Below are 16,773 nucleotides of genomic sequence, written 5' to 3' on the forward strand. Positions count from 1 at the left end.
TAATTACCTGATTGGGTACAACTTACCACTACTGGTCAGTGGAAGTTGTCGGCACAGTGCTCGACAGGCATACTTTGAAAATTCCGGCAATGACAAGCTTTCATACGTTCACCATCGTGTCCCCTTTGAAGCGGCGCTACATACGTATCATTCACACGGCATGTCAGCGTCCTTCCTTTCACAATTTCGAACCTCACAGGCACGAAAACACTCAAAGGAACGCGCAAAACACAAGCAGCTGAACCACAAAGAGATGCACATTACTAAAGACGTGCCGGGGAACACTGGTTCTAAGAACGCGTGACGAACGCGGAATCTTCCTGCATACCGAAACCATTTGCCGCTTGATGAGACCGCCCCACCTGCTGACGTGGGGCGAGTGGAAAGGGTTTATCACTAAGCCCTCCTCCTTTTACGGTTGGTGTTTGTTACGCGCGGCGACTAGACTTAGCTAGTGAAGCAAACTATGAGGCCTGGAGATATAATTCATGCCTGTTCTACCCGTTTTATTATGTTTAATTGCGCCACTTTTGGCGAACGCTTGAACTCGCATAAAGCAACTTGATGTTTCATTTCATAGATGGAGCCACCACCAAAAAACGCCTGTGAGACTTATGATTCATTGAAAATATTTTGTTTGAAGCACTGAGTGGTCAAGTTAGTGAGCACAAGTGGATAAAAGACACAATATGCATCTACTAATGTGCAATACTCGATGGCAATTAGCGTCTAAAAGGAAAAAAAAGCGAGTTTCTACGGGACTGGTCAGCAGGAAAATTACGTAAATTCACTGCTGTCTTGCAGGTTTCCTAATAAAGATAAAGGAATTTTCTCTTCATAGAATCATAGAAAGGGCCTTGCTTCTTCATTATGTAGAAGTTCACAGTAGCAGCTTGTATAGTTTTGTCGGTTCATCGGTAATGCGTGACCAAGTACAGCCATAAACTGCCGCATTGACACAATAATAGTTCATCAAGTTTTCGTCAAAACACAAAGCAACTTCGCATGGAAAATAAGTGTAATGTAGTCTACGCAGCCACTAAATATTATTGTTCTGCTTTCAAAAGTAAAAAAGATATTCTCACAAATACTTTTAATATTTTGGCCATTTTCATTGGAGCGTAAATAAATTACTATTTATTTTATGGCTAATATCTCTTCATAGAAACCTTAAATAGCACTTCTTCTAAAGGCACGGTAAATTTGGTCTTGTTATGTTGAACAGTTTCGCCGTACTGGCCGTACAACGGAGGCTTGTACAACGAAAATGCCTTTTGTTGCTCACACTATTTTCATTGCTATTAGGTAACGCTTCCGAACAGGCATTAACACCAGGTGTCATTAGAAAGCGGAGATCATAAGCTTTCTGAATTATTACAATTAATATGTATTTGTCAAGCGCAGCGAGCACAGTGTGTCCGCAAACAATGCGTAAAATGCGGAGGGGGGTTCGCCGGAGTGGGACCGCCACCTTAATGTATCATCTGCTGGCACGCCAGGTGCGTCTGTCCCAGTCGCCTGCCCCCAACACATCTATCGTTCCACTGTTGAGCGGAGTGAGAGGGGCGTGATGATGCGTCTACTCTAATTCACTTCGCTGTCCATTTTCTACCAATTTGAACGAGTTTTTACAAGGCGCGCTCACTAAAAAACGGGAACGCGATGCAGTTTCCAGCACTGGCACGGGACGCTACAGCTATGTGCAGCGCTGTGCATGCGACGCCATGATAAAACTGTCAAGTACAACTTGTAAAGCCGCAACGTCGCAGCAAATTAGGCGACCTAGCGGCCTTCGGCCTCTTTGAACAACAAAGGTACCGCTTTTGCTATGTACCGCACCCGTCACCCATGCTACGCGAAGAACGAAACAGAAACTGTAGAAAAAACCAGTAGACAGTTCGTTAGCCAAAGCAATCCAATCCGAAGCTTGTACTTCTCATCATTCCCATGGTGGTTGAACGATGGCAACGCCAGTTTCCCTTCTAAGTTATATAATGAAACTCTATGAACGCCGCCCATATGACGTCATCACGACGCCATAGTCAAAATTTGTGACGTCTTGACGGTGTAGTGACGTGACGTCATACGATGACGCCATCATACGCATCTTAGCTTGGTCAATGGTGGGCCCATCACGGAGGCAGTGCCAAGCCAGGTGAGGTCAATAAATCGACTTAGAAGAAAAAGAAGATGGCTTTCGCCTCTCAGTCGTCTTACGTGTGTACATGAGGGACCCTTAAAGCTGATCATTTTGACAGATTTGCATGTCTGGGTGGGTTAATTAATTAAAACTGTCAGAGGGCCCCACCAAAAATGTATTTATTTACCGACTTCCCTCCTTCTCCCCGGACCACCTGGGGAGAAGGACGGAAGGCGCGCATTCTTTGGTGGTGAGAGCGTTAAGGGGGTTGTGGTTGCTGCGGTTTCGTAGGATTGGTGAGCTGGGGCGGCCAGGGACGGTTTAGCTCCCTCGCGACTCTGTTTGCATTGGTTGCATTGGTATACATTCAACGACTAACCACAACAAACAAACAAAAAACAAGGCAAAGTGAGTTGCGAGTGAACAAAACCGTCCCGGGCCGGCCCCAGCCCATCAATCCCACGCAACCGCAGCAACAGCAGCAGCCACAACCCCCTCAACGCTCTCATCACCCAAGAAGACCCGCCTTCCCTCCATCTCCCCACCTGGTCCGGGAAAGAAGTTGAAAGTTGCACCTCGAAACCTCCGCTGTCACTCCCCCTGAAGAAGGAATCGAGTTGATTCCCAAATGTCGGGAAATGAACCCATTTTTTTGGTTGGACCTCTTTAAAAGCATCAATAAGTCATAAATGAGGGACCCTGTGAGTTTTTGGATATGGGACATATGTATCGTATGAGAACTCTCATAATAGCTCAAAACTCTAAGAATACAACTTGCAGGGCAGCAGTGTATATTTCATGTTCGGAAATATATTTGTGCGCAGCTCCATTATTTCACCACGCTAACTCAAAATACAAAAAAAATTTATGGCCGACCTGTGCAGACTGGCGACGAAGACAATAAAATTACGTATGCAGTGACACGTCATCTGCAATGCTCTGCTACCGCAAGTGACACAAGCGACATTCCAATGCTCCTCTGCTGAAAGATTGTGAAAGCTGTGATACGTTGCAAGAATTTGCGAATGTTTTTTCAAGTAACCACTTTTAACGCGATGGCGTTAGAGAGCTCGTGTCGCAGAAATTCCACTGTCGGCGTCGCTATTGACGCTTGTGAGCGAAAAATCGTCCGTGAGCGAAAAATCGAGAAAGAGGCAAATAAAAGAAACAATAAATAATCATCGGTCCCATTGAGGATTGAACCCGGGCCGTTTGCGTGGCAAGCAGATGTCCTTCCACAAAGTCATGGTGTTACTTGCAGCTGCTTCGGAAAAAAACACTATCTAAATGCCATGTAGTGGAAGGAGACTCCTTAATGCATTTTGTTCGGCAGTGTAACAGTACACATAATAAGTATGCACTTAGTGGCTGAAGTGCGCACTAGGGGCCGGATTTCGCTATCGCGTTCAACTCTTAAAGGTCAAGCATAAGGGTCCCCCAGTTATTTATTGTTGTGTAGATACAACAAAACATTTCTACACACTGCATGAGTACTGTTTCAGAAAGGCTTGTTTCTTAAATAACGTAACAACCTCAAGTCAGCTTCAATCGCTTGTAGTCCCTGTTGACGGGCATGTGATGTGGCAGATTGTTTGGGCACAAGCGCTTGACTATTCTTATGTATACGACTGCAATTTCTTATAACGTCACCTTGCAGTCTCCCTATAATCAGGATATAGTATATCTTTCTTTTTTATTTAAATCACGACTGCTTCGAAGAAATGCTTCGTCCACATAGGTTCACTAAAGCGAAAAAAATTCGGCAGATCCCACGAATAGTGAAAATCGGTTTTATGCGAAGCAGTCAACGAGTAGCTGTATTCTTTGCATTTGTTGGCTTTGTGCCAAGTGTTATAAGGTGGATTGACGTGTTTCTGTTACGTGTAATGCTGTGAACATTGTGAGCTTACTATTTACGTCAACTACACTGGCGCTTAAACGGTAAAGTAACATCTGCGCTCACGTTAAAACACAGACGTCAGTTTTGTCGAAGCGAAGTGCATGCTGCGGTGCTATGAAGTGAATATTATACACAGCATTTGTTCGCACATTCATCTGAGGTCTAGCAACGCTTGAATAAGCATATTGAGATACAGAGAGAGAGAGTGAGAGAAAGGTGGAGGAAAGACAGTGACGTTAACCAGGAACAACTCCGGTTCGCTACCCTGTACTGGAGAAGGGGAAAGGAGGTGCGAAATTCTACCGCAGAGCTACGCTACTGTTAAAGAATTTTGCATTTCCTCAAACTTTCATCTTCCGCCACAGTGCATGTCGTTGAGAGAATGAGAAAATTGTGGCATATTTGAGTCTCCAATGGAAGATTTCAAAGGAACATTCTCAATTTATCACTCTCCTTGGACATAAAATTCGTGTAGCGAGGGCTTCATTTCGTTGTATATTTACTTCACTATTATTTTATCAGGACCTATTTTATTTGGAGCCTTACAAGAAACATTTTATAGGGGGATGTGCAGCAGGGTGTGCCACTTCTTAGTTATGCCACTGTACGCTGCAGCTGAGAGTTGAGTTTGTACGCTTTATTCAGCGACAACTCAACTTTTCCTTTTTATCTGTCGAAACTGATGACATATCGTAAAATGCGCCATTGTACCGCAGCATCACGCTGCCGTATTATCCCTTTTTCTGTCTTCAAGTAGTCGCTCATGAATACAGTGATTACATAATACACTCATTATCCTAATAAATTGAGCGGTTCGCATTAACAAATCCCAGCAATGATAGGAAGAACTTACTGCCGTTATTGCATCAAGGAACGCACCAAACGGCATCAAGATAAAAAATTCAAACGGTCTTTCTTCGTGTCAAGAGCGTTCCGAGCGAATATGTATATAAGCGTGCCTGGCTGCAATGAAGCGTACGAAGCCCCTTTCGAGCAGTAGTTATGGCGAAGGCTCGGAGCTTCCGAATTTCGGTATTTTTGTTCGCATTTGTTTTTCTTCATTCAGCGATGCAGAACGACGGCAATTCAGGGGCCAATGCAGCTACTACAACTCCACGTCCTCTTAGCCCACCTCCTAGCTGCGTTGGCTGTATTTCAGGTCTTGCGGCTCGTCTGAGACCACAAACTAACCCAAGACCACAGCATGGTCCAGGACAACAACCTAGTTCAGGACAGCAACCGGATCCAGGACGACAGTCTAGTCCAAGGCGACAACCTGTTCCACTACCTGGTCCAGGGCCTGTTCCAGGACCTCCCCTTCCATCTCCTCCCCGAGAATCTCCTGCCTCACCTGGTGGCCACCGTCCACTTGGCCCACTAGGTAATATTCAATGATGACTGTATTGTGTTTACTTTATCTCTATATACACACGTTAAAGCATAACAAACCTTACAGAAAGAAAGTAATAGCCAACAACTTCATTTACTACTTTCATAAGTACGCATAATTATAGAAATGACTCACTACTGCGCTAATGCCACCGCATGGTCCAGGACGACAACCTAGTTCAGGACAGCAACCGGATCCAGGACGACAGTCTAGTCCAAGTCGACAACCTGTTCCACTACCTGGTCCAGGGCCTGTTCCAGGACCTCCCCCTCCATCTCCTCCCCGAGAATCTCCTGCCTCACCTGGTGGCCACCGCCCACTTGGCCCACTAGGTAATATTCAATGATGACTGTATTGTGTTTACTTTATCTCTATATGCTCACGTTAAAGCATAACAAACCTTACAGAAAGAAAGTAATAGCCAACAACTTCATTTACTATTTTCATAAGTACATATAATTATTGAAATAACTCATTACTGCGCTAATACCACCACTAACATAAGATTAAATATTAATTAAATATTTCAAAATATTTCACTGCAGTCTGTTCACTTTCTATGAATAGGGTAAACAAAACGGATTTACACAGTGGCTTTAGCAATGCTGCACCAGCTGCAACTACACGCCTTGGAAATTAGTGGAAACCGGTGCAGAAACCTGCCATATGCTATGCCGTCTCGGTTCATTCAGCAATCCGCCTCTTTCATTTTCCTCTGCTGCCGTGTGCCGTTTTAGTAGTGGTTTGGTAGGGGCCAGGACAACCGGTATTGCCAGAAGCAAAGCCTCCGAGATGATGAGACGTTTCGCGACTTTTCCGCTAGTGGAGAGCGCATGCGCGTGGGCGTAGTGAAAAAGGCGGATTGAAACCGAAAGAGGTTCGCTGCAAGATGACCGCGCGCTCGCCGTTTAATGCATTTACCTCCCCAGACCAGGCCAAGAAACGCATCGATCTGTCCTCTTATAGCACGCTTGCGTACTCTGAATCCTTGCCTGGGAGGTCATATTGCCCTTATCTTCCATGCACGCACGAAGACGGCGCACAGTATCTCCGTTTTCAAAAACGTACCACTTGCTGGGCAACGTTGAATCGTAAGCGCTTTCTACGAACAACGTAGTCAACGACGAAGATAGCAATAATTTTCAGATGGCGCATCTCTATAATTTCTATCGCAGAAAAACGCCTGATTCAAGATTAGTGCACTAGTCTAGAGCACCTCATAATCAAACAGTAGACGTGTCACTTGGAACCGTATAACAAGGAGGTGATATTTTAGGGGCGAAGCTCCTCTTAGTCTAACCTTGTCACGTCTCCGTTGTCCGGCGCAACCACCTTTGCAAACTGCCCACTACTTCGTCTTTGCAAACATCCCACTACGACCCATCACCGATCCTTTGCAAACTGCCCACTACTTCGTCTTTGCAAACATCCCACTACGATCCATCACAGATCCATTACTTCACCTACCATAAAGCCGTTATAATGAAGGGAGAACGGAAGCCACCTTTGCAAACTGCCCACTACTTTGTGTTTGCAAACATCCCACTACGACCCATCACCGATCCATCACTTCACCGACCATAAAGCCGTTATAATGAAGGGGGAACGGAAGCCACGTCTAGCTACCACTTACGATTGATAAAATTTCTTGTATAAATATATACAGTCTTTGTCACGTCTTTGATGATGTACTGGGCTATCGCTTTGATTATTGCTTGGCGAAACCACTGAAGATTTCACGGTGTAACCATGATTGCTTCTGGAGCTTCGCCCAAGCTCTTCATCATTCACCCGTGGATATGCTGTGATTTTTTTTTCATATCTAGGCCGCATTTAACAAGCAGATGCATCCGCATGCACATTTGTGACTGTTTGCAATATTGCTCTTCCTTATTGTTCTTGCAAGTTTGAGTAGAAGCTAAACAAATAACTGTTCTTATTTCGCAGTGTTCAGGGACATGTGGAGACGTGCACCGTATAATAACTTTCGGAGGGACTACGGCTGACTGGGCTGGTTCTGCTGGACAAGTTTCCAATGATGATGAGTTAATCGATCATTCGAGCAATAAAGCTTTCTGAAATCTAATATGAAAACTTGGAGCAATAGATTTGTCCTGCATGTGCAACAACTTCGGCACTAAACATCCAATCAATCTGATATCGCGTACAAATCCGGTAGTCCTAGCTACCGATATTTTTAAAGCAATATTCGTACATACGAATAGAGAAACAGAGAAAGTTGGAAAATGGAGGAAGCTATAGCGAATGCATTACGAGGATAACGGAGGTACATAGTTCCAAGGGCTGTAGAGCTCTGTAGAGTGCGGGAGACGCCGGCTGCAATGACAGCAACGCAAAGAAAGCAGGGAAGGATACAGCGGAGATTGACAACACGTTGGAAAAAACGCCAAAGTTCATGGAAAGATGTAAGCGTCCAAATGTGAAAAATTCTTGCACTCAAGTTGTCGCTGGAGCCAATGGTTCGACAAGCGGACTTGTGTTCATTGCTGTAGCCTTGAAGAAGGTATGCCTTATTGACAAAACTTTGGCTACAGTGGCTCAAGAATTTTTCTCCTCTAAGACGCGAAAAAATGGCGGTGAAAAAAAAGTGGTGAAAAAGATGGCGTTGCAGTTGTCCGCAATTCCATCTCGCTGCGGTTGCCCACAAATAGATGCGGTTGCCCATGGCCGCGTCATCCTGACCTCGTCCGCGGTGATATTGCTAGGCATTCGGCAAACTTGCGGACGAATATCACAAAAAAAAAATAAGCACAGCCGCGGGCAATCAAGAAGACTACCCCTTTGTTGGAAATAAAAATTAATAGCTCTTGAAAGGCGGAATCGACATGACGGAGGTAGCGACAGTTGAACTGACAAATGCGCAACGGAATCGATCACCTTTTACAGCTTGCTTCGCTACGCTGAGTCATGGACTAGCGCCTTGAGTGAGTAATAAACTTTCGCATCATTGCATTCTATTTGAGAGGACGTCCTGAAACTGTGAAAAAGCTGGCAACATCTGTGCTATAAATATGATGTGCTACTGGATCTGAGTCAAGTATCATGACGAAACAGCGTGAGATGATTCAGTGTTTCTTCATAGAGTGTTTCTTCATTCGCAGCGGCACAATTCGCCGAAACACAATTGTAAGATCTATCACTGTCACCACTACTACCTAACTAGCGGCATTCGAATTTGTTAAGCTGAAATATTACTAATACGAAAGTGGTGGGACTATTAACGCAATCGTTACGAGAATTTAACAATTATGTGCTCACCGAAAAAAATCGCGTGCTTTCAATATGGGGTATATAATCACAACTTATAAAACGCGATGTTTTGCGAATATCTATTTTTACTTATTCGTTATGGGCATTGGTGAAAGGCTCGAAGGTAACCGTTTCTGTATCAGCAAAAGAAAGGCTACGCTCAAATATTTGCGTTAGATAAATACTCTTCAAACAAAGCCAAAACAAAAAAGGGGAAAGGCCGGAAGGATCACCAGTTCCGAATTTGTGGTATGCTACCCTACACTCGGTAAAGGGAATTGCGGGGTCTAAAAAGAATAGTGTAAAACAGGGGCAGAATAGGGTGTAAACTCGATAAGCTCCTAACGCAGCGCGCTGGAGAGCGAGGGGTCGATGGTTGGAATCCGCGGTCTGGTGCTTCGGAATTTTCTTCTCTGTTTTATTTTCTTTGTGCCTTTTTTATATATGGTGTGTTTTATATTATATATATATATATATATATATATATATATATATATATATATATATAATATATATATATATATATATTTATATATATATATACGTACATATACATATCTGGGACATGACGGCGACGGCAAAAATCAGCCGAGAGTGTCCATATAATTGCTTTCGCAATAAAAAAAAGTCTTTGGCGAATAGAAGCGAGACTGACTTCACGGAATTTTTGAACCATGACAATCACTTATCTTTGGTAAAAGTGTATACCAAAATTCACCGACGCTAAAGTAATTTCGCGATACGCTCAGCCCCCTGGGTTCTACATTGAAGAATAATTTTCCTTAAGTTTCCGCTTCCCCAATGCGTCCGTGTTAGCGGTCTTATCGCATATACAACAAAGAACATCTAAACACAACTCAGAATCAGCAAGGACCTTCTCTTTGTGAAGCACGTCCAATGTTCGTTTCCATCGCAGGTTTGCCATGAGTGGGACAACTGCGGTATAACTACTGCTCGTTTCACTAGAGTGTACTAGTTTCCCAACGCTGGCATGCCAGTGTTGCTGGAAGACAACAAGTTTTCCGCTAGATTGCGGTGGTTTTTCTGGCCGACTAAACAAAGCTTTAAAAAATGCGGTAATAATATTTTATTTGATAGTTTACGAGTTTACGAGCTCTAAACTACCATTACGGTTATTGTTTTATTATTAAGCAAAGCCTAATTCCGCCTGCAAAAACTGCATGTGGTTCTAGTTTTTTTACTTTCACCGGCACAACCATTGTCATCGCGTGCAGGAACCAGTGTTGCGGGCGTCCACAAACCAATTGAAGATGACAGAGCGTGGATCCAAATATTACGCTTTAAAGATGCCTGCTCGCTTTACAGAGAAACCGCTGCAGGGTTGGGCACTTCACACGCAATGCTTTCTATTGCTACACAAAACAGAAAACAATAAACCACTGTGGACAGCCCTTTGAAGTAATGTTGATTAACTACCCTATTTTTCAGTATCTCTTGTGCGATAACTTTCACGGTTTGTCTGCTGCGTATGCGTACTACTTTCGTTCTTGTGGACAAAAACATGTTAGCTCCCTATCGAAAAATTTTATATGACACACATGCACATGTCCATGTGTTCTCGTTTGACCATACGAGAACACATGATTCGTATGTGTTCATAAGAGAAAATTAAGGCGGAAGCATCAGTTGCCTCATCAAACTCGAAAATTTACCGGCGTCCCGCACAGGCATCTTCTGTCGGCGTTCACACTAGTGATGCAAAAAACATCATCACGTGATAACGTCACCACAGAGTTTCATACTCTAATACATAAAGAGAAATCTGGCGCTAGTGTCTAGACACTAGCGCCAGATTTCTCTTTATGTATTAGAGTATGAAACTCTGTGGTGACGTTATCACGTGATGATGTTTTTTGCATCACTCGTGTTTTTTGCATCACTCATAGACCCCGCATATATGCGGGGTCCATGAATGGCGCTTTAACTACCATGGCAATAATGGGAAGTGCAGGTTTTGGATTTGCTTCGGATGGATTGCGTTCTTCAGACTCGCAACGCTTTTTGCCGAGCTTTTAATCAAAACGATACAAACTTATTTGGAATTAAAGCTTACTCGAATTTTCCGTATGTAAAACTTACGGCAGAAGTTTCGCGGGACCGTATTACTGAAGTGGAGCCTCGACAAGTTCAAATGTAGGAGTATGCATCGCTCCGCACTTGTGTTCCAGATTTGACGTCGTCAAATAATGAATTATTTTTACAGCACTTGGCAATAAACACGCTTGTTTTTCCCTCGAAAGTACGCATCATCTACTCATGGAAATAAAAATACTGTATTGAGTGAAGAACACTTAATGTATCATCTGCTGGCACGCCAGGTGCGTCTGTCCCAGTCGCCTGCCCCCAACACATCTATCGTTCCACTGTTGAGCGGAGTGAGAGGGGCGTGACGATGCGTCTACTCTACTTCACTTCGCCTTCCGTTTACTACCAATTTGAACGAGTTTTTACAAGGCACGCTCATCAAAAAACGGGAACTCTGCAGTTTTCTGCACTGGCACAGGACGCTACAGCTATGTGCAGCGCTGAGTGCGACGCTATGATAAAACTGTCTAGTACAACTTCTAAAGCCGCAACGTCGCAGCAAATTGAGAGACCTAGCGGCCTTCGGCCTCTTTGAACAACAAAGGTACCGCTTAGTTGCTATTTACCGCACCCGTCACCCGTGCTACGCGAAGAACGAAACTGAAACTGTAGGAAAAGACCAGCAGACAGTTCGCTAGCTAAAGAATTCCTATCCGAAGCCTGTACTTCTCATCATTCCCATGGTGGTTGAACGATCGCAGCGGCAGTTTCCCTCCTAAGTTATATAATGAAACTTTATGAACGCCGCCCATATGACGTCATCACGATGCCATGAATAGTCAAAATTTGTGACGTCATGACGTTATAGTGACGTGACGTCATACGATGACGCCATCATATGCATCTTAGCTTGGTCAACGGTGGGCCCATCACGGAGACAGTGCCAAACCAGGTGAGGTCAATAAATCGACTTAGAAGAAAAAGAAGATGGCTTTCGCCTCTCAGTCGTATTTAGTGTGTACATGAGGGACCCTTAAAACTGAATATTTTTACAGATTTGCATGTCTGGTTGGGCAAATAATTAAAACTGTCACGGGGCTCCAACCACAAATGTGTTTATTTACCGACTTCCCTCCTTCTCCCCGGACCACCTGGGGAGAAGGAAGGAAGGCGCGCTTTCTTTGGTGGTGAGAGCGTTAAGGGGGTTGTGGTTGCTGCGGTTTCGTGGGATTGATGAGCTGGGGGCGGCCAGGGACGGTTCAGCTCACTCGCGACTCTGTTTGCATTGGTTTTCTTGCTGTGGTTAGCCCCTGAATGGATACTGACGGGAGGTTTCCTTTGCAACGGTTCAAGTTGTTTTCGGCGTTTTGGATGAACCATGACTCCAGTAACAGCCGCTTTTGTTGGTTAGTTGCTGTTGTTAGGATTTCGGCTTTTTGAAGGCAATCTTATGGTCGGCATTCTCAAGAGTGCTCTGCAAGGGGGTTCCGTTGTCTTGATAACGTGCTGACGCCGTTTTTGTTCTGTTTAATTCTTTCGGTGAAGTTTTTTGTTTAGCCAATGTATGCGACCTGGCAGTCGGAACATTTGATATTATTGACGACGCCTTGCGCATTCTCTCTTGGTGGTAGGTCCTCGGGTTACGTTAGAAGGAGATTTATTGTGTTGGTTGGTTTGTGTGCGAAATTTATGCATTCCTTCTCTAAGAGTGTGCTGATGGCTTCACTTGTGTCTATCACGTAGGGGGCAATATTAGCTTTTTAAACCGTTGCAAAGGAGACCTGCCGTTAGTATACATTCAACGACTAACCACGACAAAAAAAAAAAAAAAAACAAGGCAAAGTGAGTTGCGAATTAACAAAACCGTCCCCGGCCGGCGACAGCCCATCAATCCTACGCAAGCGCAGCAACAGCAGCAGCCACAACCCCCTCAGCACTCTCATCACCAAAGAAGACCCGCCTTCCCTCCATTTCCCCAACTTGTGGAGATTGTGAAAGCTGTGAAACGTTGCAAGAATTTGCGAATGTTTTTTCAAGTAACCACTTTTAACGCGATGGCGTTAGAAAACTCGTGTCGCAGAAATTCGGCTGTCGGCGTCGGCGTCGCTATCGACGCTTGTGAGCGAAAAATCGAGAATGATTCAAATAAAATAAACAATAAAAATCTTCGGGGTAAATGCCATGTAGTGGAAGGAGTCTCCTTAACGCATTTTGTTCAGCAGGTGTCACGACGAAAATGAGCCCATTCGGCGATTTGTAGGCGCATTGGGGAGGCCATCAAACTACGTTTTTTGCGCGACGAAAAAGGCCGGGATAGTGCAGCCATCGCCGCTGAAAACACGCACCAACTTTCAAACAGTTCTAAAAATGGAGAACTATGTCCATCTAGCGGAAAACATATCAAGCTCAAGCCAATGCCTGCTTTCTAGAGGAGCCGTTGATCAAGAAAACAGCAAACGCTGCCATCTGTGAGGCATTGTGAGAAATATGTCTCGACTCTTCGAAAACCTGTACCATTACTATAGATACATCGCGCGCGCGCGCGTTTGTCTGTGTGCGTGTAACAATACACATTAATAAGTATACACTAAGTGGCTGAAGTGCGCACAAGGGGCCGGATTTCGCTATCGCGTTCAACTCTTAAAGGCCAAGCTTAAGGGTCCCCCAATTATTTATTGTTGTGTAGATACAGCAAAACATTTCTACACACTTCATGAGTACTGTTTCAGAAAGGCTTGTTTCCTAAATAACGTAACAACCTCAAGTCAGCTTCAATCGCTTGTTGTCCCTGTTGACGGGCATGTGATGTGACAGATTGTTTGGGCACAAGCGCTTGACTATTCTTATGTATACGCCTGCAATTTGTTATAACGTCACCTTGCAGTTTCCCTATAATCAGGATATTTGGTACCTGCTGAAGTGTATATCCCTTTTTTTATTTAATTACACGACTGCTTCGAAGAAATGCTTCGTCGACATAGGTTAACTAAAGGGAAAAAATTTCGGCAGATCCCACGCATAGTGAAAATCGGTTTTATGCGAAGCAGTCAACGAGTTGCTGTATACTTTGCATTTGTTGGCTTTGTGCCAAGCGTTATAAGGTGGATTGACGTGTTTCTGTTACATGTAGTGCTGTGAACATCGCGAGCTTACTATTTACGTCAACTACACTGGCGTTTAATTGGTAAAGTAACATCTGCGCTCACGTTAAAACACAGACGTCAGTTATGCCGAAGTGCTGCGGTGCTATGACGTGAATAATATACACAGCATTCGTTCGCACAATCATCTGAGGTCTAGCAACGCTTGAATAAGCATACTGAGGCACACAGAGAGAGAGAAGGGTGGTGGAAAGAGTGAGGTTAACCAGGAAAAACTCCGGTTTGCCACCCTGTACTCGGGAAGGGGAAAGGAGGTGCACAATTCTACCGCAGAGATACGCTGCTGTTCAAGAATTTTACATTTCCTCAAACTTTCATCTTCCGCCGAGCTTCCACCACAGTGCATGTTGAAAGAATGAAAAAATTCTGGCATATTTGAGTGTCCAATGGAAGGTCTCTCTTCAACATTTCAAAGGAACATGCTCTATTTATCACTCTCCTGGGACACACAATTCGTGTAGCGAGGGTTTCATTTTGTTGTATATTTATTTCACTATTATTTTATCAGGGCCTATTTTATTAGGAGCCTTACAAGAAACATTTTTAGAGGGGGATGCGCAGAAGGTTGTGCCACTTTCTAGTTATGCCGCTCTACGCTGCAGCTGAGAGTTGAGGTTGTACGCCTTATTCAGCGACAACTCATCTTTTCCTTTTTATCTGTCGAAATCGATGACATATGGTGAAATGCGGCCATTGTACCGCCGCATCACGCTGCCGTATTATGTCCTTTTCTGTCTTCAAGTAGTCGCTCATGAATACAGTCATTACGTAATTCACTCATTATCCTCATGATATGAGCGGTTCACATTAGCAAATCCCAGCAATTATAGGAACAACTGACTGCCGTCATTGAATCAACGAACGCACCAAACGGCATCGCGATAAAAATTCAGGAGGTCTTTCTTCGTGTCAAGAGCGTTCCGAGAGAATATGTATATAAACGTGCCTGGCTGCAATGAAGCGTACGAAGCCCCTTTCACGCAGTAGTTATGGCGAAGGCTCCGAGCTTCCGAATTTTGCTATTTTTGTCCGCATTTGTTTTTCTTCATTCAGCGATGCAGAACGACGGCAATTCACAGGTCAATGCATCTACCCCAACTCCACGTCCTCTTACACAGCCTCCTAGCTGCGTTGGCTGTATGTCAGGTCTTGCAGCTCGTGTGAGATCACAAAGTAACCAAAGACCACAGCATGGTCCAGGACAACAACATAGTTCACGACAGCAACCGGATCCAGGACGGCAGTCTAGTCCAAGTCGACAACCTGTTCTACTACCTGGTCCAGGGCCTGCTCCAGGACCTCCCCTTCCATCACCTCCCCAAGATGCTCGTGCCTCACCTGGTGATCATCGCCCACTTGGCCCACTAGGTAATATTCAATGATGATTGTATTGTGTTTACTATATCCCTATATACACACGTTAAAGCATAGCAAACGTTACAGAAAAAAAAGTAATAGCCTATAACTTCATTTACTACTTTCATAAGTACATATAATTATTGAAATAACTCATTACTGCGCTAATACCACCACGAACATCAGATTAAATATTAATTAAATATTTCAAAATATTTCACTGCAGTCTGTTCACTTTCTATGAATAGGGTAAACAAAACGAGTTTAAGCAGTGGTTTTCGCAATGATGCACCAGCTGCAACTACAGGCCTTGGAGATTAGTGGATACCGGTGCAGAAACCTGCCAGATGCTATGCCGTCTCGGTAAACTCAGCAATCCGCCTCTTTCATTTTCCTGTGCTGCCATCTGCCGTTTTATTAGTGGTTTGTTAGGGGCCGGGACAACCTGTGTTGCCAGAAGGAAAGCCTCGGAGACGATCAGACGTTTCGCGACTTTTCCGCTAGGGTAGGGCGCATGCGCGGGTGCATCGTGAAAACGGCGGATTGAAACCGAAGGAGGTTCGCTGCAAGATGACCGCGCGCTCGCCATTTAATGCATTTGCCTCCCCAGACCAGGCCAAGAAACGCATCGATCTGTCCTCTTCTAGCACGCTTGCGTACTCTGAATCATTGCCTGGGAGCTCTCATTCTCCTTATCTGGCCACGCACGCAAGAAGACGGCGCACAGTATCTCAGTTTTCCAAAACGTACCACATGCTGGGCAACATTGAATCGTAACGCGCTTTCTACGAACAACTTAGGCAACGACGACGATAGCAATAACTTTCAGATGGCGCATCTCTATAATTGCTGTCGCAGAAAAACGCCTGATTCAAGATGAGTGCGCCAGTCTGGAGCACCTCATAATCAAACAGTAGACATGGCACTTGGAACCGTATAACAAGGTTGTGATATTTTTTTTATATCTAGGCCGTATTTAACAAGCAGATGCATCTGCATGCACATTTGTTACTGTTTGCAATATTGATCTTCCATATTGTTCTTACAGGTTTGAGTAGAAGCTAAAGAAAGAATTGTTATTTCGCAGTGTTCAGGGACATGTGGAGACGTGCAACGATTGGTAATCCTCGGAGAGACAGCGGCTGACTGGGCTGGTTCTGCTGGACAATTTTCCAATCATGACGAGTGAATCGATCAGTTGAGCAATAAAGCTTTCTGAAATCTAATATTAAAACTTGGAGCAGTAGATTCTTCCTGCATGTGCAACAACTTCGGCACTAAACATCCAATAGATCTGATATCGCGTACAAATCCGGTAGTCCTAGCTACCGATATTTTTTCAGCAATATGCGTACATACGTACGGCGTTGCGCGAATGGTAAAATGTGAGGCACGTCTGAGGCACCAAAGAAATTACTGTAAGATAGGCCTATATTGCTTGGTACAGCGAAATAGCTCGTAGTTAATAGAAATACGCAAGGCCTATTCATTGAGAAACGTGAGCGATACT

General features: G+C 44.3%; 1 protein-coding gene across 2 annotated transcripts; it reads left to right on the forward strand.

The window, feature by feature from the left end:
- Window positions 1–4,991: 4,991 nt before the first annotated feature.
- Window positions 4,992–16,491, forward strand: LOC119400975 (proline-rich protein 2-like). 2 transcript variants are annotated; one of them, XM_049417624.1, is made up of 3 exons: window positions 4,992–5,421; window positions 5,595–5,762; window positions 16,351–16,491. In XM_049417624.1, the coding sequence occupies exons 1-3, from the start codon at window positions 5,043–5,045 to the stop codon at window positions 16,407–16,409; spliced, it is 606 nt and encodes a 201-aa protein (XP_049273581.1). In that variant the 5' UTR covers window positions 4,992–5,042; the 3' UTR covers window positions 16,410–16,491. The 2 variants fall into 2 exon arrangements, with proteins under 2 accessions (XP_049273581.1, XP_037523775.1); XM_037667847.2 differs by lacking the exon at window positions 16,351–16,491 and adding an exon at window positions 7,378–7,524 and having other exon boundaries at window positions 5,000–5,421.
- The last annotated feature ends 282 nt before the right edge of the window (window positions 16,492–16,773 follow it).

Source organism: Rhipicephalus sanguineus, chromosome 7 (genome assembly GCF_013339695.2).
Source record: "Rhipicephalus sanguineus isolate Rsan-2018 chromosome 7, BIME_Rsan_1.4, whole genome shotgun sequence".
Taxonomy (NCBI): Eukaryota; Metazoa; Arthropoda; class Arachnida; order Ixodida; family Ixodidae; genus Rhipicephalus; species Rhipicephalus sanguineus.